The 25,236-nt window shown below is 47.4% G+C and overlaps 1 protein-coding gene across 8 annotated transcripts in view; it reads left to right on the top strand.

Annotated features, from left to right (window-relative positions):
• The window catches only part of PHKA2 (phosphorylase kinase regulatory subunit alpha 2), a 91,817-nt gene extending 68,013 nt beyond the window's left edge, over positions 1 to 23,804 (top strand). The window contains exons 20-35 of one of the 8 annotated variants that reach the window (XM_086388237.1): positions 639 to 812; positions 9,334 to 9,422; positions 10,387 to 10,520; positions 10,901 to 11,057; positions 11,751 to 11,830; positions 12,027 to 12,105; positions 12,190 to 12,319; positions 12,422 to 12,523; positions 16,835 to 16,953; positions 17,690 to 17,719; positions 18,783 to 18,836; positions 20,311 to 20,481; positions 21,680 to 21,733; positions 22,584 to 22,784; positions 23,146 to 23,299; positions 23,557 to 23,744. In XM_086388237.1, coding sequence (XP_086244363.1) covers positions 639 to 812; positions 9,334 to 9,422; positions 10,387 to 10,520; positions 10,901 to 11,057; positions 11,751 to 11,830; positions 12,027 to 12,105; positions 12,190 to 12,319; positions 12,422 to 12,523; positions 16,835 to 16,953; positions 17,690 to 17,719; positions 18,783 to 18,836; positions 20,311 to 20,481; positions 21,680 to 21,733; positions 22,584 to 22,784; positions 23,146 to 23,299; positions 23,557 to 23,615 — 1,787 coding nt within the window. In that variant the 3' untranslated portion in view covers positions 23,616 to 23,744. Of the gene's footprint in view, positions 1 to 638; positions 813 to 9,333; positions 9,423 to 10,386; positions 10,521 to 10,900; positions 11,058 to 11,750; positions 11,831 to 12,026; positions 12,106 to 12,189; positions 12,320 to 12,421; positions 12,524 to 15,247; positions 15,548 to 16,834; positions 16,954 to 17,689; positions 17,720 to 18,782; positions 18,837 to 20,310; positions 20,482 to 21,679; positions 21,734 to 22,583; positions 22,785 to 23,145 lie in introns of those variants that run through there. The other 7 variants (XM_086388230.1, XM_086388233.1, XM_086388231.1 and 4 more) reach the window with 7 other exon arrangements.
• The last annotated feature ends 1,432 nt before the right edge of the window (positions 23,805 to 25,236 follow it).

The following is a 25,236-nucleotide window of genomic DNA, read 5'->3' as shown; positions in this document are numbered from 1 at the left end:
ACTGGAGTGGGTTGCCACTTTAAAAACCTAAACTGCAAAAGTGAGGCTTTTTTTTAAATCTAGAGGGACAAAGAGTTTCAGGAATGGAGACTTTTCACAAAATACAAAGAAACACATTTCCTGAATTTTCAAAGAAGTGGTAGAATGGTCTTGGCTCAATTGGATGTAAGTGATGAAATCTTATGTATATAACATTTCTCAAAGTGAGCAAGGTTGGAGTTGAAGTGACCTGTTTTTCACTTCTAGATAGGACTTGGGATTGGGTCTGTGGGGCGTTCCATAATGTGTAGCCCATTCAGGACAAATGAAAACCAAAAGATTGGATGTTGACTGCTGGCCCTCAGATTGTCTACATTTTCAGCTCCTCCTGGGATGATGTGATATAAACACCATCTTGACCTGTATTTTTCTTTTTTATAGAATGAAGTTTTTCCAAACAATAACTTTATAAACACATGCATCATCTAGGTAAACCTCTTCCTTTCTAGAGGCAGAGTGGAAGTCAAGTATCTATATCAAAATGTTGTCTTCTGCTAAATCTGTTCAGCACTTGCAGCTACACATAATCAATTTTATGCATTTAGGTTGTTTCTGCAGCTTGTTTTCATTGGCTGTCCTTCTTACCTGTGTAATTACAGAAAGCCAGGACGAGCTTGACCAGTATATCAACCACCTTCTGCAAAGCACATCCTCGAAGTGCTATCTGCCACCTCTCTGTAAGAAGACAGAGGACAACCAGGTTTTCAGTGCTATCCATTCCACTCGGGATATACTTTCTGTGATGGCAAAAGCAAAGGGTTTGGAAATTCCATGTACGTTATTAACTCTTCTCTGCCTACTAAAATAACTTCTTTTATGAAAGTAATGTGTGAGCGTAATGAACAAGTCAAAGGTCCTAAAGGCAACAAAGTGCAGCTGTTCATTTCCCCACCTTTCCCCGCCTCACTTCCCCACCTTTCCCTTCTCACTGCCCCACCTTTCCCCTCCTCACTTCCCCACCTTTCCCTCCTCACTTCCCCAGTCCTTCTACTTAGGGACAACCGCTTTTCAACTCTTAATTGTTTCTTTTCATATTTCCATATCTTTGAATGACCTAAATCAAATCCCTTATGATTATACAGTAGAAGTGAGAAATAGATTTAAGGGACTAGATCTGATAGAGTACCTGATGAACTATGGATGGAGGTTCATGACATTGTATAGGAGACAGGAATCAAGACCATCTCCAAGAAAAAGAAATGCAAAAAAGCAAAATGGCTGTCTGAGGAGGACTTAAAATTAGCTCAGAAAAGAAGAGAAGCAAAAAGCAAAGGAGAAAAGGAAAGATAAGCAGAGAATGCAGAGTTCCAAAGAATAGCAAGGAGAGATATGAAAGCCTTCCTCAGAGATCAATACAATGAAATAGAGGAAAACAATAGTATGGGGAAGACTACAGATCTCTTCAAGAAAATTAGAGATACAAAGGGAACATTTCATGCAAAGATGGGCTCAATCAAGGACAGAAATGGTATGGACCTAACAGATGCAGAAGAGATTAAGAAGAGGTGACAAGAATACACAGAAGAACTATACAAAACAGATATTCACAACCCAGATAATCACAATGGAGTGATCACTGACCTAGAGCCAGACATCCTGGAATGTGAAGTCAAGTGGGCCTTAGGAAGCATCACTATGAACAAAGCTAGTAGAGGTGATAGAATTCCAGTTGAGCTATTCCAAATCCTGAGAGATGATGCTGTGAAAGTCCTGCACTCAATATGCCAGCGAGTTTGGAAAACTCAGCCGTATCCACAGGACTGGAAAAGGTCAGTTTTCATTCCAATCCCAAAGAAAGGCAATGCCAAAGAATGCTCAAACTACCACACAATTGCACTCATCTCACACGCTAGTAAAGTAATGCTCAAAATTCTCCAAGCCAGGCTTCAGCAATATGTGAACTGTGAACTTCTTGATGTTCAAGCTGGATTTAGAAAAGGCAGAGGAACCAGAGATCCAATTGCCAACATCTGCTGGATCATGGAAAAAGCAAGAGAGTTCCAGAAAAACATCTATTTCTGCTTTATTGACTATACCAAAGCCTTTGACTGTGTGGATCACAATAAACTGTGGAAAATTCTGAAAGAGATGGGAATACCAGACCACCTGACCTGCTTCTTGAGAAACCTGTATGCAGGTCAGGAAGCAACAGTTAGAACTGGACATGGAACAACAGACTGGTTCCAAATAGGAAAAGGAGCACGTCAAGGCTGTATATTGGCACCCTGCTTATTTAACTTATATGCAGAATACATCATGAGAAACGCTGGGCTGGAAGAAGCACAAGCTGAATCAAGATTGCTGGGAGAAATATCAATAACCTCAGGTATGCAGATGACACCACCCTTATGGCAGAAAGTGAAGAACTAAAGAGCCTCTTGATGAAAGTGAAAGAGGAAAGTGAAAAAGTTGGCTTAAAGCTCAACATTCAGAAAACGAAGATCATGGCATCCAGTCCTATCACTTCATGGCATATAGATGGAGAAACAGTGGAAACAGTGGCTGACTTTATTTCTTTGGGCTCCACAATCACTGCAGATGGTGGTTGCAGCCATGAAATTAAAAGACACTCCTTGGAAGGAAAGTTATGACCAACCTAGATAGCATATTAAAAATCAAAGACATTACTTTGCCAACAAAGGTCCATCTAGTCAAGGCTATGGTTTTTCCAGTGGTCATGTATGGATGTGATAGTTGGACCATAAAGAAAGCTGAGCACCAAAGAACAGATGCTTTTGAACTGTGGTGTTGTAGAAGACTCTTGAGAGTCCCTTGGACTGCAAGGAGATCCAACCAGTCCATCCTAAAGGAGATCAGTCTTGGGTGTTCATTGGAAGGACTGATGTTGAAGCTGAAACTCCAATACTTTGGCCACCTGATGCCAAGAGCTGACTCATTTGAAAAGACCCTGATGCTGGGAAAGATTGAGGGTAGGAGGAGAAGGGATGACAGAGGATGAGATGTTTGGATGGCATCACCGACTCAATGGACATGAGTTTGAGTGGACTCAAACTCATGGTGGACAGGGAGGCCTGTCGTGCTGTGGTTCATGGGGTTGCAAAGAGTCGGATATGACTGAGCAACTGGACTGATCTCCTGTCTTTGATGCATCAAGTTTATTCAGTATCTGTGACCTTTCTCTTATGCAGGTGAGGAATTCACCTGTCTTAAATCACCCCTCCTCTACTTCACTTCCTCTAACCTGTCCATGCAGTTATATTAAGGTTTAGTTAAATCAGTATTCACTATTTCTGTCTTTGTATGTATGTAAATATTATTCCCAGTATTAAGGTTTAGTTAAATCAGTATTCACTATTACTGTCTTTGTATGTGTGTAAATGTTATTCCCAACTCAGTATTATAGTATACTACATTATCATTTTTGCTTTTCATTTTTTTCTAAAAATAACAGTTGCCCTTGTAATTAGCTTCACTTCCCTCCAGTGGCCATGCAATAGAAACTTCCACAAGGTCAACCATATATATGAAACTCATGGTCTCACTACTTAGAGTCCAAAAGTCTCCTCCTGTCTGACTGATTGCTCTCTAGGCCTTTTGCATACCTGGCATCCTGGGACTCTTCTTTATTATAATCCTTGGAATCTCCTTTGCTTATCTCTTCAGTTGGGTTCCCTGTTTCTTGATTCTGGCGTATTCTCCCTTCTCAATTTATTCCTTTGGTGGAATACATTCTAGAATAGTTTCAATAGTTTCATTGAAACAGGGCCCAGTGATGGTAGCCCTCATTGTGCGTGTTTCTGAAGTTCACTGACCATTTTGGCCTGGCTGCCCTCTGTGTCCAGGATGTAGATTTTTTATTTCCAATTGGCTGCATGCTGCATGTAGGATCTTAGTTCCACAGCCTGGTATCAAACCCATGCCCCCTCCAACGAGGGTATGGAGTCTTAACCACTGGACCTCCAGGGGAGTCTCCAGGATGTAGATTTTATCCTAAAATCTTCCTTCACCATCATACTGGAGAATTCCTTCTTGACTCTTCTATTTTCTGTATCTCAGCTTTTCCTCTTGGTTAGCTTACTGTTTTATTTGGTGGAGGACATCCAGTAGTTTCTTGGGAAACAAGTTTATGTCGGGTAAAATTGTTGAGACCTTTCAAGTCTGAAAACTGTTGTTCAGTCACTAAGTTGTGTCCAACTCTTTGCAACCCCATGGACGGCAGCACGCCAGGCTTCCCTGTCCTTCACTGTCTCCTGGAGTTTGCTCAAACTCATGTCCAGTGAGTCAGTAATGCCATCCAAAATATCATTCTCTGTGGTCCCCTTCTCCTCCTGCCTTCAATCTTTCCTAGCGTCAGAGTCTTTTCCAATGAGTCGACACTTTGCAGCAGATGGCCAAAGTATTGGAGCTTCAGCTTTAGCATCAGTCCTTCCAATGAGTATTCAGGATTGATTTCCTTTAGGATTGACTGGTTTGATCTCCTTGCTGTCCAAGGGTGTCTCAAGAATCTTCTCCAGCACCACAGTTCAAAGGCATTGTTCGACACTCAGCCTTCTTTATGGTCCAACTCTCACATCTGTACATGACTATTGGAAAAGCCATAGATTTGACTATATGGACCTTTGTCAGCAAAGTGATGTCTCTGCTTTCTAATATACTGTCTAGGTTTGTCATAGCTTTCTTCCAAGGAACAAGCGTCTTTTAATTTCATGAATCCAGTCACTGTCTGCAGTGATTTTTGGAGCCCAGGAAGATAAAGTCTGTCACTTTTTCCATTTTCCCCCATCTATTTGCCATGAAGTGATGGGACCTGATGACATGATTAGTTTTCTGAATGTTGAGTTTTAAGCCAGCTTTTTCACTCTCCTCTTTCACCCTCATCAAGAGGCTCTTTAGTTCCTCTTCACTCTGTGCTGTTAGAGTGGTATCATCTGCATATCTGAGGTTGCTGATACTTCTCCTGGCTATCTTGACTCCAGCTGTAGCCTCATCCAGCCCAGCATTTTGCATGATGTACTCTGCATAGATGTTAAATAAGCAGGGTGACAATTTATAGCCTTGTTGTATTCCTTTCCCAATTTTGAACCAGTCCGTTGTTCCATGTCTGGTTCTAACTGTTGCTTTTTGACCTGCATACAGGTTTCTCAGGAGGCAGGTAAGGTGGTCTGGTACTCCCATCTCTTTCAGAATTTTCCACAGTTTGTTGTGGTCTACATAGTCAAAGGCTTTAGTGTAGTCAATGAAGCAGTAGTAGATGTTTTTCTGGAATTGCCTTGCTTTCTCTATGATCCAACATATGTTGGCAATTTGATCTCTGGTTTCTTTGCCTTTTCTGAATCCAGCTTGTACATCTGGAAGTTCTCAGTTCAAATACTGTTGAAGCCTAGCTTGAAGGATTTTGCTAGCATGTCAAATGAGCACAGTTGTTCAGTAGTTTGAACATTCTTTGGCATTGCCCTTCTTTGGTATTGGAATGAAGACTGACCTTTTCCAGTCCTGTGGCCACTGCTGAGATTTCCAAATTTGCTGGCATATTGAGTGCAGCACTTTTACAGCATTATCTTTTAGGATTTGAAATAGTTCAGCAGGAATTCCATCACCTCTACCAGCTTTGAAGTAAGGCCCACTTGACCTCACACTCCAAGCAGGATATCTGGCTCTAGGTGAGTGACTACCCCATTGTGGTTATATGAGTTATTAAGACCTTTTTTGTACAGTTCTGTGCATTCTTGCCACCTCTTCTTAATCTCTTCTGCTTCTGTTAGGTCCTTACTGTTTCTGTCCTTTATTGAGCCCATCTTTGCATGAAATGTTCCCTTGGTATCTCTAATTTTCTTGAAGAGATCTCTAGTCTTTCCCATTCTATTGTTTACCTCTATTTCTTTGCACTGTTCACTTAAGAAGGCTTTCTTTTTTTTTTAATTTTATTTTATTTTTAAACTTTACATAATTGTATTAGTTTTGCCAAATATCAAAATGAATCCTCCATAGGTATACATGTGTTCCCCATCCTGAACCCTCCTCCCTCCTCCCTCCCCATACCATCCCTCTGGGTCGTCCCAGTGCACTAGCCCCAAGCATCCAGTATCGTGCATCGAACCTGGACTGGCATCTCGTTTAATACATGATATTTTACATGTTTCAATGCCATTCTCCCAAATCTTCCCACCCTCTCCCTCTCCCATAGAGTCCATAAGACTGTTCTATACATCAGTGTCTCTTTTGCTGTCTCGTACACAGGGTTATTGTTACCATCTTTCTAAATTCCATATATATGCGTTAGTATACTGTATTGGTGTTTTTCTTCCTGGCTTACTTCACTCTGTATAATAGGCTCCAATTTTACCCACCTCATTAGAACTGATTCAAATGTTTTCTTTTTAATGGCTTAGTAATACTCCATTGTGTATATGTACCATAGCTTTCTTATCCATTCATCTGCTGATGGACATCTAGGTTGCTTCCATGTCCTGGCTATTATAAACATTGCTATTCTTTGGAACTCTGCATTCAGAGGGGTATATCTTTCCTTTTCTCCTTTGCCTTTCATGTCTCTTCTTTCTCAGCTGTTTGTAAGGCCTCCTCAGACAACCATTTTGCCTTGTTGCATTTCTTTTTCTTGGGTATGCTTTCGATCACTGCCTGTTGTACAGTGTTACGAACCTCTGTTGATAGTTCTTCAGGCACTCTATCAGATCTATCCCTTGAATCTATTTGTCACTTGCTGTGTATAATCATCAGGGATTTGATTTAGGTTACACCTGAATGGTCTAGTGGTTTTCCCTACTTTCTTCACTTTAAGTCTGAGTTTTGCCATAAGGAGCTCATGATCTGATCCACAGTCAGCTCTTGGTCTTGTTTTTACTGACTATAGAGCTACTCCATCTTCGCTGCAAAGAATATAATCAATCTGATTTTGCTATAGACCATCTGGTGATGTCATGTATAGAGTTACCTCTTGTGTTGTTGGAAGAGGGTGTTTGCTATGACAAGTGTGTTCTCCTAGCTACAGATTTTCCCTATCCATATGAGAGATTGGCTGGGTATAGAATTCTAGATTGAAATAAATTTTCCTTGATAATTTTGAAATCCTCCCTTTGCTGTCCTCTTGCTGTCAGTGTTGCTGTTGATAAATCTGAACCCATTCTGATTTTTGATCCTTTAAATGTAAACTGTTACTCTCTTTCAAAGTTTTTAGGTTTTTCTTTCCTCTCAGGTTCTGACATTTCAGTGGTGTGCTTTGTTCTGAGTGTATTTTCATCTGCTGTGGTGGCTGCCCAGTGGATCTTGTCTATCTGGAAATGTGTGTTTTTCAGTCCTGTGCAGTTGTTCTGATAATTTCTTGATTCATTTACTTCCTTCCATTTTCTCTGTCCTGTCTCTCTGGTACTTTGTGATTCTAATATTGACCTCCTGGAGAAGTCTTTTATCGTTTCTACCCTGTCTTTCATTTCTCTGTCTTTTGCTCTGTTCTGAGGGCAGTTATTTGAACATTTTGTTCCACCTGCTCAATTGACTTTTTCCTATTTTGCTGTCATGGTTTAAATCTTTGTTCTCTGAATTGTATCTCTTCTTGTCTCATGCAATACAATTTTTAATTACTCTAATAAAGTTAATGGCAGAGATTTTTGGTTTTGTTTTTACATTTTCTTCTCCCTAAATCGTCTCCCATTTTCCCCAAGTCAATGTTTCCTATTGCTTTTGGTCTGTCTTTCACATTAGTCTTTCCTCCAGTGCTGGGTGTCCCTTGGTTATCTGCTCATGCATGAGAACCTCCAAGCCTGTGAGTGGGGCCTGTTGAGTTTATGGGTGTAGGCGGGGCAGATTTCCCAGAGATGTTCTACAGTCTCCTTCACAATGTCCTTTTTAACCAGTAAAGGTCTGATTGCCTATACAGTCACTTATTCCCCCAAGGCATTTAGCGATGCCTTCAGACATGTGGGCCAGCACCCCCTCCAGAGACGCACATACCACCCCCTTTATACCCTCTTCAGAGAGACCCTTTAGTCTTCTATCAGGGTGAGCAAGGCTGTTGCCAAGTTATGTGGAGTTGCAGAAGGCATCTAGGGAGCTCACGGCCTCTCACACAGCTTCTCTGTCTTCCTTCTTTTGGATGCCCTCTCTCAACCCCAGGTGCTAGAGGTCCATGGTGCAGCAAGCTCCTTAGACGTCTGAGGATTCTCTGGTAGAAATTTGACTGGTGCTTGTTTTCCCCACTGTAGTCTTGGGGTTTGGTTGCCTTTTATCCATTGGCTTTCCAACTCTGTTATTGTCTTCTGCTCAGCTTCCCTATTTTTTAGGATTTGCCTTTTTAAAAAAATTATTTTTGTACTGTTATTGGGGGTTTAAGAGAAAGTAAAATTAAAGCTTATGTTTAATTCACTAGTATAACCTGGAGGTTTATAAATGCTTTTTAAATACACCACATCTTTACCTTGAAAACTTATTTTCTTTAGATGATACAATATAACCTGGCAGAAAAAGACAGCTTAATAACTAAATATTGATAATAACCTCTCGTTGTTTAGTCACTAAGTAGTGTCTGACTCTCTTGCGATCTCACGTACTGTAGCCCGCCAGGCTCCTCTGTCTATGGGATTACCCAGGCAAGAATAGTGGAGTGGGTTGCCATTTCTTCCTCCAGGGAATCTTCCCAACCCAGGGCTCGAAATGGGGTCTCCTACAGTGCAGGCAGATTCTTTACCGTCTGAGCCATTGCATTGTAGGTAGATTCTTTAATGTCTGAGCCACCAGGGAAGCCCCTCAATGATAACATCTAAAGGTGGTTAAAAGAGGATTTCCCTGGTGGTCTAGTGGTTAGGATTCAGTGCTATCCCTGCCAGGGCCCGGGTTCAATCCGTGGTCAGGGAACCAAGAGCCCACAGGCTGTGTGGTGTGGGCTCCCCACAAAGTAAATAAAGGTGGTTATGAAACAGAAGCACTGACGCCCTGCAGTGGCGAAGGGACGCACAACAGTGGGCAGGGCCTTGGCCAATGGCCTGCTGTCTCTGGGCTTCAGTCTCCACATCTGAGAGAAAAAGAAGTCGGAGTTGATCATTTCTAAGGCCCCTTCCAGTTCTACATGCTATGTAGTTTTCCCTGAATTCTAAGAAAAGTGAAAATATATTCCTTAAGCCAAGATCTCTGTCCTGTTCATTGCTTGTTTCCACATTTAGCACATGATCTAGCCACATGAAAAATTCTTTTTGAAATTTAAGTAAGTAATCATTCCTTATTTGGTTTGTATTGAATAAGGAGTAGCCACCTTAGCTCTTGAAAAAAATTTTTTTATCCTTTCTCCTGCTTAGAAGAGCTCTTTATTCTTTTTTTCTCTAGTTGTTCCCATGGCTTTGCCAACTAAAGTTCTAAGTGCCCACCGTAAATCGCTGAATCTCGTTGATTCTCCTCAGCCACTCCTAAAAAAGGTAAAGTATTTGGGATCACTTTTTCAAGAAGTATAATGTTCTTTGGTGCTGGTATAATCCCAGGAGCTCTTGTAAATGGTTTGCCTCAAGAGAAACAGCATATTTCTTGATATGCAGGACTTGTAGGGTTAGAAGCTGGGTTTTCACGTGCACCCACTTTGGTGTCTGGATTGTGGTTTATGTCTGTGTGCACACTGAATTTGACCCAGACCTTTATATGTTGGTGTGAAGAAGGCTCCTGACATTCTGCCACTCACCGGAATCCGTGCTGCCGAAAGGAAACGCAGCAACTTGCTACTAACCATGGCCTCTCTGGGACCACCAGCCAAGGCTGGGTTGCTTCCAGAGCAGGGCAGGAAACCGGAAAAAGATTCCTCTGGAGAAGAAACTCTCAGAATGTTCCCCACTAGTTCCTATAATTTGTTACTTTAGTCCAAATCTCCTTTGCTTTTATCAGAAAGATTTGGTGTCTGTTGGAGACTATTTTAACCACAATTTTATGTTGTTTAAAACTCACATTGTTTTTTGCCTTCAAAAAATATTCTATTGAAATTTAACATATAAAAAGTATGTAAGACATAAGTATAGGGCTAAGTGAATTATCGCCAAGCCAGCAGGCCCATGTGAGGGACAGGCACCCTTGGTGCCCCTCCTGGTTGCCTCCTCTCCCTTCACACGTAACTGCTGGCATGCTTTCTAACACCAGGGTCGGTTTTGCCCATTTTTGACCTTCACATAAATAAAATTTACACAGATTTTAACCTGTTCAGTCTCCTGCAGAGAACGACTAACATAGTGATTCACTGTTCAGGGAAAAAAAAAAAAAAGCCACAAAAGATCCCATGAAAACCTGGAGCATGGCACAGCAGCAGAGTGCCAAGACCAGGTTGGTGTGTCACTTTCTCATCTTCTGGAAGTGCATGCCCAGGCCCTGTGCCCTTCTTTTTGTCTTTTGTATGGACAGGCCCCTGAAGATGACTTCCAGTTTCCCAGAGATGACCATGGCGACGTGGACTGTGAGAAGCTGGTTGAGCAGTTGAAAGACTGTTCGAACCTACAGGACCAAGCAGACATTCTGTACATTCTGTATGTAATAAAGTAAGTGCAGGACCTTGGTGAGGTCCGGCTTTCTCTCTCCTCCGTGCTTTGTCCTGGCTGCTTGGCCTGGCAGCCAGCTGCATCATGGTTGGAGTCACGCAGAGCACCCAGACTCCATCCCCCTCTGTGCCTGCTGAAATGAGAAGGCTGGCTGAAGCCAGGATCTCACCGTTTCCTGATGTCAGGCTTCTGTTTCAAATGGATAGAAGACAATACGGTCCCGTGGCCCCAAGTGAGGCTCACAGGCCGTGGGAGGGCCCAAGCACTTGGCACGATGCCCGTTGATGCATTCCCTTCCCTGCCAAGTGAGCTCCACTGCGAGAGGATCTGGCCTGTCAGCGTTCTGGGCCATACTTGGAGGGTTTTCCATTTCTTGACAGGGGTCCCAGCTGGGACACAAATCTCTCTGGACAGCACGGGGTCACTGTTCACAACCTCCTCAGTGAGCTCTATGCGAAGGCCGGCTTGAACCAGGAGTGGGGCCTGATCCGCTACATCTCCGGCCTCCTCCGGAAGAAAGTGGAGGTCCTGGCTGAGGTCAGAGCCACTGCGCGTGTGCGGGTTGGCTGTCTATCCTCTCTAGCCCCATGCTCTCGTCCTATTAGGAGAGCTGGAGGCAAGCACCTCATATTTGTAAAGGAAACATGGTACTTATTACACAGATGGAGCAGGTATTTGTCTCCTGATCTCCCACAGCTCTTGGAAGGTGGACAGCAGTTGAAATTCAGACTGATTCGTTTTGTTGCTTCTTAGCTGCAGAAAAGGATTTACTAAGAAATAAAATGAAAATGCTCTGTGGTCCAGCACCCTCCTAACCAGAACACTGTTATTTCTGCACATCTGTAGTACCGTCATCAGGGATATTTTAACCCTGAGACCCCAAATTCCAGAACTGCTTTCTATGACACTCAAGGTCATTATTATAGTATTTATTATATGTGAATAATGGGGAAACTGGAAATTTAGGACTATAATATGGTCATTAAGTCTTAACATCCGTGTTTTAGGACTCAGGACTCACAGGCCCTGCAGAGCCAGGCCTTGGGGCCACATCCTGGGGACACAAAGACCAGAGGGACCCAGCTCAGCCTGGGTTGCTCAGCCTGGAACCTGTATATGAATTTTCAAATAAATGACAGCATAGGTCAAGTTTATAAAGGCAAATTTATTGGCAGTGGCCCTTCCCCACCAGCTTTGCTGTTCTTTCTCCCCCTCTCCCTGACCATGCAGGCGTGCACGGACCTGCTGTCACACCAGAAGCAGCTCACAGTGGGCCTGCCCCCAGAACCCCGGGAGAAGACCATCTCTGCGTAAGTCTTCAGCTTGCGGGGGGACTCAGGTTCGGGGTGGGGAGGACACCTCAGCACCATCTACCATTCAGGAAAAGTCTTTTAAGAGACACTGTCCCTTGAGCCCTGCCACCTGGAAAATGAGGCTTTTCCATGGAGGGCTGGAGGTGCTCGTAGGCGTCATCCATAGTGTTTCTGTGCTGCTGCTGTTTCCTAGGCCTCTTCCCCCCGAGGAGCTCACGAAGCTCATCTACGAAGCCAGCGGGCAGGACATCAGCATCGCCGTGCTCACACAGGTCAGTGGGCCGTCTCTGGGCAGCAGCGGCGTATCCGCCACCACCCAGCCTCTGAAACCCCGTCTCCTCATGTGTCTGTGTCAGGAGATCGTGGTGTACCTGGCGATGTACGTCAGGGCACAGCCCAGCCTCTTCGTGGAGATGCTCCGGCTCCGAATTGGACTGATCATTCAGGTGATGGCCACGGAGCTGGCACGGAGCCTGAACTGTTCAGGTGGGATTCTCAAGGGCGGCTCACACTGCTTGAGTCCACCCAACTCTTCCTTCTCCTGCCACCAGTCCTGTATCTGGGAAAACTTAACACGTTTGTTTTCAGGAGAAGAAGCTTCTGAAAGTCTGATGAACCTCAGCCCTTTTGATATGAAAAATCTCCTGCACCACATCTTAAGTGGCAAAGAATTTGGTGTTGAAAGAAGCAGTAAGTTAGTCTTTCTTTCCTTTCCTTTCTCAGTAATCCTCACCCCCACTTCCTTCCTCCTATACCTAACTCTGACACATCCCTGCCTATGCAAATACAAATGAATCTCACAACTGCACAAGAATCACCATATTGCCTGATGTCCACGGGGATCTCCTTTACTCCTGTTGGTGTGGGGGCACTGCAGAGAAACCTAACGCAGCCAGGCCACTCCCACCACAAATAAGGAAGATGAACTAGAACAGGGAGGAGAAAAATCATCACCAACCAGTACAACCCCTGTGAGAAATGAGAACACATTTCTCCCAATACTGAACTTGTGGGGTGCAGTCAGTAGACCACAGCAGCAACAAGGGAAGACTTGGAACTTTGCGGTTCCCGCTTAGGAAGGATGTGGCTGAGACAGCTCTCCCTTGTCCAAGGTCACAGAGCTAGCTGGTAACAGGGCCTCATGAACCTCAGTTCCACACTTACCAGGGTGTCTGGATGCTCTCACAGGCCACTGCATTAGCACTCTGTACTAAATTCCCTTTATTTTATATAATAGATGGACTGTAGAACATCTCTTGCTACAGGAAGCCCTTTCTCAAAAGGAACCAGGATCATTTCATGATCCTTTGAAATTACTAAAAAGTACTAGATGCACCTTTACTACATTTACAATACCATGAACACCAGCTTAGTGCACAGTGAACCTGAGCGAATGTGCATTTCCCTCTAGTCTTGTTTTGGTTTTCATCTGTAAGATGCACAGCTGTGATGGCTGCAGGAAGAGGCCTCAGCGCACTGCCCCACGTGTTGCCATAGGCGATTCCACCAGAAACAGAATCGTTTTGCTTTCCTTTCTTCCTGACCTGCTTGGACTGCCAATTTTCAGAGCTTTTGAGAAGGTTGTTTCAAAAATGTTGTGGGTTTAACATATTCCTAAGTGTACCTACCTGTCATCCTGTCGGTGCAGCCTCCTTCTGTGCTCACTCTTCCCCGGAGCCTGGCTCTGCTCCCCTCTCCCAGTCACCACGAGCTGACCTTGCCTCCCTCCCTCCAGGCCAGCCCCCATAGCACTGGAGACCTGGCTTTCCGCCGTGGTCCTGTCACCCGAGGCCTTTCCCCATCTAGCCCTTGTCAGCTCTCTGTAGCAGCATCCTGTCCCTTCTCCAAGCTCCAGCCTTCCCTTCCCACCAGGCTGCACGCCTCTTCCCAGGGCTGGTTTGTTCAGGCTGCTTCTCCTCCCTGGTCCCACGTGTGGCCATCTCCGCCCCACTGACTGTGCCCCTCACCCCTGGCCCTGTGCGCATAGCTCTGTCGCCATTTGCGGGAACCAACTGCTAAAAAAAAAAACAGCAGCACTTGGCCTAGGATCTCCCAGGATGAGCAGCTGCTGGAGAGGCATCCACTGGGGAAGCAGTGCACCTACCTTCATACCTCGGCTCCCTTCTGGTCACAAAGCAGTAGCTACAATCTCTGTGCCTCCTTTAAGGAGGATTTTTATTAACATTGGGCCCTCCCTGTCTTCTAGGACAAACTCTGAGTCCTTACCTCCTGACAGCAGAGAACTTAGGCAGTGCCCACCAGCCCTGCAGCCAGAGTAGTTATCTTCTTCCTTCCTTCCATGCCTTCCTCAGCCAGCCTGGGCTTTTCTGCCTCCATTTGACAGCATCTCTCTCAACTCCCCAACTATTTTCTTCCTATCTGACCATGTTTTCAAATGCCAGACCACCACAACCAAATGCTGGGCATAGGTCATTATAAACTCCACTTCAACACCCCCCCAACTCCTTAAGTGCCTCTTTCCCACCTCTCCCTCCACCCCCGAGTTTCCTTTTGTGATACACTACTTTCTCTTACCAAGCCCCTTCTAAGCTCTGTCCTCCTCTAGACCAGAGGTCAGCAAACACTGCCTGTAAAAGGCCAGAGGGAACCAATCAGGCTCCATTTGGTCACAGGCCTCAGCTTTGCTGTCACAACATGAACACAGACACAGACCACACGTCAGCAAAGAGAAGCCGGCTGCCAAAATATAATCCTGGACAGCAAAACTTGAATTTCATATCATTGCGTGTGTCCTAAGATACTATTCGAGAGAAGGAAATGGTAACCCACACCAGTATTCTTGCCTGGGAAATCCCACGGACACAGGAGCCTGCCTGGCTACAGTCATGGGGTCACAAAGAGTTGGATACAACTTTGCAACTAAACAACAACAAAGATACTATTTGTTTGTTTTCTTCCCCCAACAATGTACAAAGCCATTCTTACCTCATAGGCTGTGCCAAAGCAGACAGTGGGTCGCCTCTGAAGTTTGCTAACCCCTGCCTTTCAGCTTTCTTTCCTCTGTGGGGAGGGCGTCAGGAATGGCTTCACTGAGGGTTTGACTGACATATCCAGTGCTGCCTGGAACTGCTTCTGTACAAACAACATCAGTAATCATTGATTTGGGACACAGTTTGGGTGTAAGGTTCCTACTTCCCTGACATTGACAAGAGTCCTAGGTTTAAGGTTGTGACTTGGAGGGCTCTGTGATCCTCTGGCAAGCTGCTGGGGAGAGCCATGGGGGCACGTGGACATGGTACACCCCTCCGCACCCTGGCCTGCCTCTTGGGCACGGGGCTTAGAAAGGGGTGAGGTGACCAGGGGGTCCGCACGTGAAGGCTGTCTTCGCAGCACCTGAGTGCTCCACCTTTAGTGTGGCTGAGTTCTCAACCAGACCCCCGTTACCCTTTGTAGGCCTGGAGAACAGCCCTGTGCAGCCTCACAACACCTTGCTGAGTTTGCTTCATCCTCGTCTTGCTCTCTCCGTTTTTCTCTGTACCGGAACCCTGTCTCCAGTGTTAGGAAATACAATTGCCCAAGTCCTGATGGAATTCTGTTCTCAAATGCTCCCTAATTATAATTGAGGCAATTATCATTTATCCTCCTCATAATAAAGTGAACTGATTTGCAGACACATTGGTGAATTTATTTCATCAAGCCAAAGAAATGCAGTGTGGGCTGTCATTCTTTTTATTTAATAAGGACATTGGGTACTTCAGATCTTTTTCTTTAGAGTGGGTGCCAGCAGGCAAACAAAGACAGCATCACACAGTCAGATGTGTTTTGGTGGTTTTTCTCCTTTCCTGAAGGAGGAACGCTCAGGATCCTTTTCCAAAAGTAATTTTCAGTCCTTTCAAATGCACAATCCTTGAAATGTAAATATACAAGATAAATATTTAATGTGTTCTGCTCATCAAAATAATATACGTGGTTTGACACAGATAATTACTGAAAAATTGCTACTAGATATAAAGCTATAGAAGCTTATGAAACTAGGAACAGAGTAATGTCACTTGAAACCATACATACGTCAGATTGCAAGCAAGGCCAGAAGAGGTCCTGTCTTTTTGCATGTAACATTTTTTAATTGTCCTTTATAATCATTCAGTTTTTTTAAGCAGCCCTACCTGTAACTGTTCAATTTTTATAAATAAGAAAACTCAATTTTTATTAAATCCTGAGATGTCTGAAATTAACGTTTTCAGCTAATGCCCAGTACAAACAGGCCCCTTTGGCTTCTGTTTTCCACTCTCTCCGTGTCCTTCCTCCCACTCTGGCTAATCTTTGTGGGTCCTCCCTCTCTGTTGTCCTTGGGCTCCTTATTTGTCCACTCATCTGGGATGGGAGGGAGCCACCGGTGCAACACCCAGCACCGAGGGACTGCCTCGGAGGGGACAGCTGCGAGGGGCAGGTGGGTTCCAGTCGGTAGGGCTTCATGTGCCCTTGGGAGGCTTTATCCTGAAGACTGGGCTAGGCCTGAAAAGAGTCTGAGTGGACAGTGACATGGTCCCCCATGTGCCTTTTAGAATGATCGCTGTGTGTACAGTGTGGAGCACCAGGGAGTGGGGCACGGCCATAGACAGGCCACTGCAGCAGGGTGGAGCCCCCCTGCCCCTTCTGGGATGGCCACTGCTGTGTCTTCACCTTTGGTTGGCTTGTTTTCCCAGGTCTTTCCTCTCTTGCCCCAAGGCTGGACCTTTATTGGGTGGACTCAAGTTTCTACAAGGAAGGGGTACATTTGGAGACGTAAAAAGTTATTTTAAACAACATACTCAAAGCAATGAAGTGTTTTCTGGCCACTCAGTGTTTCCTGCATGCTGCTTAAGTCATGTTCACTATGTCACCCAAATGCATACTGAGCCCATGTTGTGTCGCAGGCCCTGCTCCAGGTCCTGGAAGCGGGAGTGCACAGTTGAGTGGGGAGAGATAAAAACAAGCACATGCATGTGTCCCTCTGAGGGCGGACGTGATATAAGGACCCTGTGTGTGTTTCCCTTGCAGTGCGACCCATTCACTCCTCCACACCTAGCCCTGCTGTCTCCATCCATGAGGTGGGCCACACTGGAGTCACCAAAACCGAGAGGAGCGGCATCAACAGGCTGAGGAGTGAGATGAAACAGGTAAGAAGAGCTCTCAGTGCCAGGAAAGAAGTGGTCTTCCTATCTGGGCTCAACTGAGAACATGAGAGAAGCCCTGGGCATGCAGACCACAGCCCGCTTGGGAAAGGATGAGAGATCCCTCCTGTGCTCAGACATCCCAGAGCCTCTCATGTGCACCCACAAGCGCTTGTCTTTAGCGTTAACCATGTTAGGTGAGCATTCCAGAAAATACCCTGCCCCATGTTTGCCTGTTGCCAAGAACCAGTCTTTCGAGAGGACCACAACCATTGCAAAAGGTCACTGAATCCTCTCTCCATCCAATGTGTCCTTCAAGTGCAACGGTGAAATGAAGGAGTGTAGAAATAGACTGGAATGCTCGTGATATCCTTATTTTCCACCATCCATAGGTGTGTCTTTTTGGTGCTCACCTTTAATTCATAATAAATTCCTTCTGGACCGATCCCACAGGACTGCAAGTCAACAGCCTTTCACTCCTAATGGGTTGGGTACTATGCTAGGACTTGACAGTGATCTACAGTAGGAAATAGTTTCCTGCTGACTGTGACCTGCAGTGAGAAATGCACTGGGATTTTCTCCATTTCAAGTGTGGCTTCAGTAGATTGAGCCCGTGAGGCACTAATGGTCACGCCCTGCAGGTGGACCAACATGTCCTTGGATGTTCTAGACGGTGATACAAGTAGTAAGGCAGCCTTGATTTGAAACTGGTTTTTATTTTCTGATGTATTTTTGCTTTCAGATGACTAGGCGGTTTAGTGCTGACGAACAGGTGAAACATCTCTGTCTTCTTTCCTCCTCTACTGTGCTTTATGGTCTTTCTGGCTTGAATGTGGGAAGTGAGGCTGTGAGTACAGAGTGTCAAGCCATGGAGAACAGTTCTGCCCATCAAACAGGCTTGGGTGGAGGCGACTCCACAGGCTGTGGCAGGCAGCCCTTGGGACAGGCCAAGTGCACTCGAAAGCAAGAGAAGTGACCTTGCCCCATGCCTTGAGAAAAAAAATCCATTTATCAAACTCTTGGGTTTCATAAGATACTTTGTGAAACAGATGGATGGAGATGGGTTCTGCCTCCGCAGGAGTATCTGTTCAAAAAACGGAACTGAATAGGGACAAGTAGACTGTGGTCACTGATTATAGCAATAGAAAAAAATACTGGAGACCCATTCCTAACAGTGTCCTGTTTCTGTGACTGAGCACAGAGTCTCTACTGACGTGCAGATTTCCTGTTCAGTCCCAGGGAAAAACACATGTGCCCTCTCATTGGAATTTATGCTTTTTCCAAGTAAGGAACAGACTTTTCAAACGTCTTCCTGTGCCAGCCACTCGGTGGCACCGTCCCTCTGGTTGCCCACATCCTGATGGTAGTTGACTGGAGCGAATCTGGGGGCTTCCTTCTGTCTGTTTAATGCTGTCTTAGCTTATTATGGGGACAGAATGATCACCGTTTCTCTTGCATGGGTTTAGGTTCAGTTAGCCAGTGTAAGTATTATATTTGGCCACTTACTTACATCAAGGAAATACATTTTTCTCTTTCCAAAATTAACATAAAAGATTAGCATCTCAAGGCTCTGACTTTGGAAAATAAGTTGTATCCTAACTTGACAAGCTGCCTCCACACTGACTAGACATGGGGAAGCTCCACACTCAGAGAAAGCGGAGCTCTGCCCCTGCACCATGGGCTGCCTGCCTCAGGGGTGACTGAGAACTTCCGCTGCCCGCATCCTCCACGTCTTGCTTCCTCGGCGGTTTTCGGGGCTGCTCTGTGCTCCTCCTCTCTGCATGCATCCTCTGGTGTCAGTGCACGTGACTGAGTGGACTCTCTCTGTTTTGTAGCTCATTTCTGTGAGCCAGGCCGCGTCCAGCAGCGCGCGCTCCTCGAAGTCTGCGGTAAACCATGCATCCCCGCCGCCGCCTCGTTTGTGGTGTCCACATCCTCTCCTTGCCCTTCTCTTGCTCCCCCAACTCCCTCCCCCCTCCCAAGCTGTGAAAAGGTTTAAGTGTTAGCATGGGACTGTCACCATGACAGAGGAGAGGCTGGAGAGCAAGCAGAGTTGTGAAACTGAGAGCTTTGTTTTTCCATCTTGAGTTCTCTGCTTATGCTCTCCTCTGTGGGCTGTGAGTGAGCAACACTCTTCTCACCAATCCCCAGGAGCTTCTGGAACCTTCGGGGCAGTGGTTATGCATCTTTCTATTGAGCCATGGGGGTGAATCATTGCCCGCATGAGCCAATGGGCACTTTGTACGTGCTGTGGCCCTACTTGCCTGGAGGCCCCAGATGAGCTGGAGGAAATGTTCTAATTGCACAGGCAAGTCTGAATCTTCCTCCCAAAACTAGAGGGAGAAAACCAGCTGAGTCACTGATGAGTATGGCTGTAATTACTTTTATTTGTCTCTAATTGTTGCCGTATTTAAATGGCAGTAATGAGCCCAGTGGAATAACCCAGCCTAACAGCCTTTTCAAAATAAGATCTGATGAAGTCAAAACGTGTGCTCCAAGAAGCCTCCAGTCCTGCAGAGGTTTAAATTTGAGGTTGCACGCTGAGAAAGGAAAACTGCCAGGTAGTCCAGAACTCAGATCAAGTGCAAGGATGAAGTTTATTCCATCCCCAACTGGGAGGCCGCCGGCACAGTGGACACGCGCTTGGCCACAGGGAAGCTGCACCCAGGGAGCCCCATTCCGACCTCAGGCCCCTGGAGCCTCTCCTGTGGCCTCTGCAGTCGTGGGCGGGCCTGTGGCTCCCGAGGCAGAAGCCGAACTGCTGGCCCTGCCTCAGCGCTTCCCTCGGAGAGGCCAGAATAAATCCAGTCTCCAGGAGGAGATGAGGAGGAGATGGTACCCCAGCTCAGAGGCAGTCATCGCCCCGAATGAGGAGAAAGCGCTATGCTGAGAACAGGCAGAATAGAAAGCGGCTGAAGAGGAAGGTGGACACACCATGGTCTGAGGCCTTCCTCCCAGGGCTCGCTGGGTGTTGTATTCCCACAGCCCCAGCCCCGCAGCGTGGTGACCACCATGCTCCACAGGAGGAACGTAGTCCCCATGCCTTGTCCTCCCTGGGCTGCAGGGCTGCCCGCGTCTGCACTCAGGGTGCCCGCCTGTGCTCCACTGCTTACAGGAGGCCGAGGGCACAGAGTGAGAGCTGCTGGTGCGGAGTTGGGGTTCTCAGCCCCCCAGAGCCCACCCCCTGGCCTGCTGGGCCTCTCTGCTGGGCCTGGGGCCTCTACCGGTGCACCCCCTCTTGGTGGCTGGAGGAGTGCAGGGAAGAAGCTGGGTCAGCAAACCGGTAAAGCCAGCTGGTCTTTCTGACTAGTCCCCAGGCAGCCCTCCTGAGGCTTCTGAATGCCACGCCCTTCTGTCTTGCAGAGGTCCAGCACCCCGTCCTCACCCACGGGCACATCGTCATCAGACTCGGGCGGGCAGCACATGGGCTGGGGGGAACGGCAGGGCCAGTGGCTGCGCAGGAGAAGGCTGGATGGCGCCATCAACAGGGTCCCCGTGGGATTCTACCAGAAAGTGTGGAAGATCCTTCAGAAGGTGAGCCTGGCTGCGGAGCTGCATCACCCCCCACCACCCGGTGTGACCACTCAAACGTCACCAGGCGCAGACAAGTGTCCCCTCGGGGGCCAAGTGCCCCTGGTTGAGAAGTGCTGGCTGGAAACCAAACCAGTTAGATAAAGTGGCGGTCCAGGTTGTGTGGAGCCACCCCTGACCTATTTTCTGAACATAGCGAAGTCTGAAGGTGGGCAAGAGGCAGAGAAGGCCAGGAAGACTCGGGGTAAAATGCTGTAACCCACCTGACCTGGAACAGCCATGCATCTTGGTCCCTGCAGCTACTTTCTCCCTCCTCAGCCCCGGAGCGTGCCAGTGTCCTGCCAGAGGGACTGTCAGCCTCCATCAGAAGCTTCTATGCAAACCAAGAACCACACAGGACTGATTTTTTTTCCCTCAGTTATTTTTGTTAGCTCATTTCACAGTAGGAGAGGCCAGGAGAGAAAAGTCACCCCAAAGAGGGCGCACAACACCCGCTCCCCAATCTCCTGCATTCTGCACCCTGTGAGGTCTCCATCAAAACTTGGGCACAGGGAGGCCCGAGGGCTCCCTGTCCTCTTAGCTGACTCTGGTCCCCACATGGGAGCAGAGGCTTCTAATGGTTCCTAGAAGACCTTCCCACTCTTCCTGGGGCCTCACATGCTTCCATACGGGCTCCCGCTGGCTTGATACCAAGACGCTTTTATTATGAAGAAGTGGCACTTTGTACAGAGCCAGCGCTTGTTATTTATATACACGGGTGTGCGTGTGCGTGTCTGTGCATGTGCTCTAGTCTTTTGTGATTGGTGCTTATTATAGAAACCTCAAAAATAGACGCCTGTGAAGGCACAGAAGTATCACTTCGCCAGCAGGAACCATGCACATCTCCCTTGCTCTGGCACCAAAGGGGGCCTCTCAGCCGCCAGGACTGGGCTGCTGAGTGAAACTCGGAGCTCCCACAGAGAACAACCCAGCAGGTCCCTGGGGTGTTGTTCGTGTGAGATCTGAACAACGCCTGCCGGCTCCTTAGAACTGTTCCATCGAAAACACAGCCTGTGGGCAGTGAGAACAAGCTCTCTAAAAATAACTCTCACAGTCTGGCGTGTTCCAGTCCTCGCACTGGCTTCCAGGGCAGTGCAACGTGAGTGTGTGTGCACACTTTTTAATCAGGTTCTGACATGTGCAATGTGTGTTCTGCCTCCAGTGCCATGGTCTGTCCATCGACGGTTATGTGCTCCCGTCCTCGACCACGCAAGAGGTATGACGGGAAAACCCCACATGCCATGAGTTTTCACTGAGTGCTAGATTTCTTGGACTCTTTCCACTCACCCATATTTCAAGCTCATTACACACATACAGGCCATTTTCAGGCCCTATCTCAGGGCTTCCCGGGTGGTGCTAGTGGTAAAGAACCTGCCTGGCAATGCGAGAGACACAGGTTCAATCCCTGGGTCAGGAAGATACCCTGAAGGGGGAAATAGCAATCAACTCCAGTATTCCTGCCTGGAGAACCCCAGGGCTCCTCTGTCCATGGGAGCTACAGTCCATGGGGTTGCAAAGAGACATGACTGAAGCGTGTAGCACACATGCATCTTTCTCAACACTTAACCCTCAAGTTTTACAGTTTTTCCCCACATTTATTAGCATCACCTTTCTTCCTTCCCCTCAGAAACAGCATATCTGGACTTTCCAGATCTCTAGATTGCTCCTGAAAACTCTGGTAAGGGAAGAACTCCCTGGACCCATAGTAGCCACCTCTGACAAGTCATCTTCCCTGGTTTCTTTCCCCCTTTCATTCTTTAAAAAAATGATTTTTTAATTTTTACCCCACCAAAGGCTATATGCCACAAAGAATAGTGAAGAAAGAAAAAACAAGATATGGTCATGTCGCTAGAAGTCACAGTCCATGGGGATGGGTGACTAATGCTAGGACAGGGCTGGCTGGCTCTCAGCCTCCTGCTTCAGAGGATTCCTGTGAGCAGGATGAGCCAAGTGGCTAGCAAGGAAGCCAAGTTTTCTCTGAGTCAGTGGGTGCTGCGAGTGGCGTGGGTGACAGGGCTGTCTGTCCTCAGCTCGCTCCTGACCTGTCTCTCCTGGTCCCTTGGCAGATGACCCCGCAGGAGATCAAGTTTGCTGTCCACGTTGAGTCAGTGCTGAACCGAGTGCCACAACCCGAGTACCGGCAGCTGCTGGTGGAGGCCATCATGGTGCTGACGCTGCTCTCGGACACAGAGATGAACAGCATCGGGGGCATCATCCATGTGGACCAGATCGTGCACATGGCCAACCAGCTGTTCCTACAAGACCAGGTGGGCATGCCTAGAGGCAGTGTAGCTGGGTTGGCTGCCATTCACCTCTGTTGAGGCTGGAGATCCTGTGTCCAGTAGGAAAGGTGGTTCTCAAAAAAAGAAAATGTCCTCACAGATGGTGAAAAATGTCAGCCATTTGGTTTGAAAATGGTTTGTGGCCACTGGGAAATCTTGACCTTTGGAGATGGACAGGCCCCCTTCAGCATAGGTTTTAGAGCCAACACGTCCTGCCCCGTGTTAAACCAAAGTCGAGCTAGGAGAAGCCGTCCTCTCATCCTAGAATCAGTGCTGCACTGCCCACGTCCGGCTGGGAGCGCCGGCTCTGCTCACACGTTGCCTCTGCCTCTTTTTCCTGCTGCAGGTGTCAAGTGGAGCCACGGACACGCTGGAGAAAGACCAAGCCACAGGCATCTGCCACTTCTTTTATGACAGCGCTCCAAGCGGGGCTTATGGGACGATGACCTACCTAACGAAGGCGGTGGCTTCTCATTTGCAGGAACTGCTGCCCAATTCAGGTTGCCAGATGCAGTAGGGCCTCGGTGCTCAGTCTGTCCCTTTCTCGTGGGCACTTCCTTGTGTTCCCCAAGATGCCCTGTGCTTTCCCCAACAAAGCCTTGCCCATGAGAATCCCTGGCAGGGAGGGGATGATAGTGAACACACTTGAAAGCAGTAGACATCCAAACCCCAGAAAGGGCCAGTGACTTCTGTGCTCCCGTGAGGAGCACTAGGGGGGTCATCATCTACACTTATCTCACTGAAACTTTTGTCACAGCATCTGGTCTCCTGGAGTCTGAGGACAGATTGGAAGTGGGTCTCTCAAGTGCAGAGTGAAGTGAAAAGGCAGCTTAAATCAGCTCTTGCGGAGTTCCCAAACAGGTTCCGTGAGCTAGTGACATATCTTCAAGATGGAAAGATCCTTCCAGCAGCTGCAAACCTTAACAAAGGGAACATCTTAACGGGTATGGTCTGTCTGTGGGTCAGATTGTTTACTGAATAGAACAGCTCTTTCTGTGGGGCCTAGTTTTCTCGTGCCTGGCTGGCTTTCTCAGCATCTTGTCCTATGGGCGTGGCTATCTTCACACGACAATTCTCTCACCCAGATTTAGAAAATTGCTCCCACTTCACTTTGGCTCATGGTCTGGTCTTCAAGGATTTTATCTTAGCCACCCAAGGGTTTCTCCTGCCTTGTGAAAAATCCCACATCTTTCAATCTAACCAGAAAGAAAAAAGGCAGAGGGGGCGCCAGCTCTTCTTAGAGCTGGGCCAGCTGCAGGCAGGGGGTCTGTGCACAGGCCTGTGCCCCACGTCCACCCTCCCACATGGGCTGATGGCCAGCAGGGAGCAGCACGACCCCGTGTTCTGGGGAGCCATGTCGTGAGTCTGCAGCATCCACTGCCACAGAGATGCAAGATGTGCTCAGGCCTTTCTCCCAGCAGCACTTTCACCGTAAGGCCCTCAGGTGGCTGGGGCTGGAGGCCGTGAGCGCAAAGAAGCAAGTATGTGAAACCTTTCTCCACAGATTACTAGACGGTTCCTTCCGTCATTCATTGGCACGTGTGGGAAGCTGTGTCAGGTGTGGAAATACAAAAATACAGGAGACATGCCTCGGCACTCAGGGTGGGGGCAGTGGGACGGGGGGATAAGGTGCGAGACAGGAAGGTGAGACCACCCCGAGGCCTGCCATTGGTGCGGCAGATCCCAGAGACGGTGTGGGTAGGTGGGGCTGTACCCCGCTGAGCTCCCGTGGTGCCCAGAGCCTTCCTCTCTCTGCCACTTTCCTTGGAAGCCTGTTTGCTCCCTTTTGCCTCAGAGGGTCCATGGTGGGGGGTCACAGGCCCCACATTTCATAGGAGCATTTTCATAGCCTTTATTTTTGGTGTCTTTAACACATGCTTCCCTGGTGGCTCAGTCTGTAAAAAATCCGCCTGCAACGCGGCAGACCTGGCTTCAATCCCTGGGTCGGGAAGATCCCCTGGAGGAGGGCATGGCAACCCACTCCAGTATTCTGGCCTGGAGAAGCCCATGGACGGAGGAGCCTGGCAGGCTATCCATAGGGTTGCAAAGAGTCAGACTTGACTGAGCAACTAAGCGCACACACACACACATGCTTAACATAAACAAGACTCGTGTCATTGACCAGGTAACCTCCCTGGTGGGTCATTTCAAACACAGAGAACGTAAAGGTACAAGCTGCTAAAGGCCCGGTCACCTCTCGGGCAAAGGCTCAGGAAGAGTTACAGCCTTCCAGAATGAGCCAGGTGCTAATTTAGAACCATCACCTGCCTGTGGATGACGTGCAAAGCCGCAGATGCTGTGTTTGGGCTCACCAACTGAGACGCGGCCAGGAGAAGAGCCATAATAAGCAATTCAACCGAGCCTTCGATTCACTCTTTTGAAACCTCTTTCAAATGAAATCCTGAAATAGTACTGCATTTCCACAGGCATCAAGCTG

This window comes from Bos grunniens, chromosome X (genome assembly GCF_055505025.1).
Source record: "Bos grunniens cultivar Pamir isolate PY7600 chromosome X, Bosgru_T2T1.0, whole genome shotgun sequence".
NCBI classification, from domain to species: Eukaryota; Metazoa; Chordata; class Mammalia; order Artiodactyla; family Bovidae; genus Bos; species Bos grunniens.
Note: the sequence above shows the minus strand (reverse complement) of the source record. Positions and strands in the feature narration are given on the sequence as shown.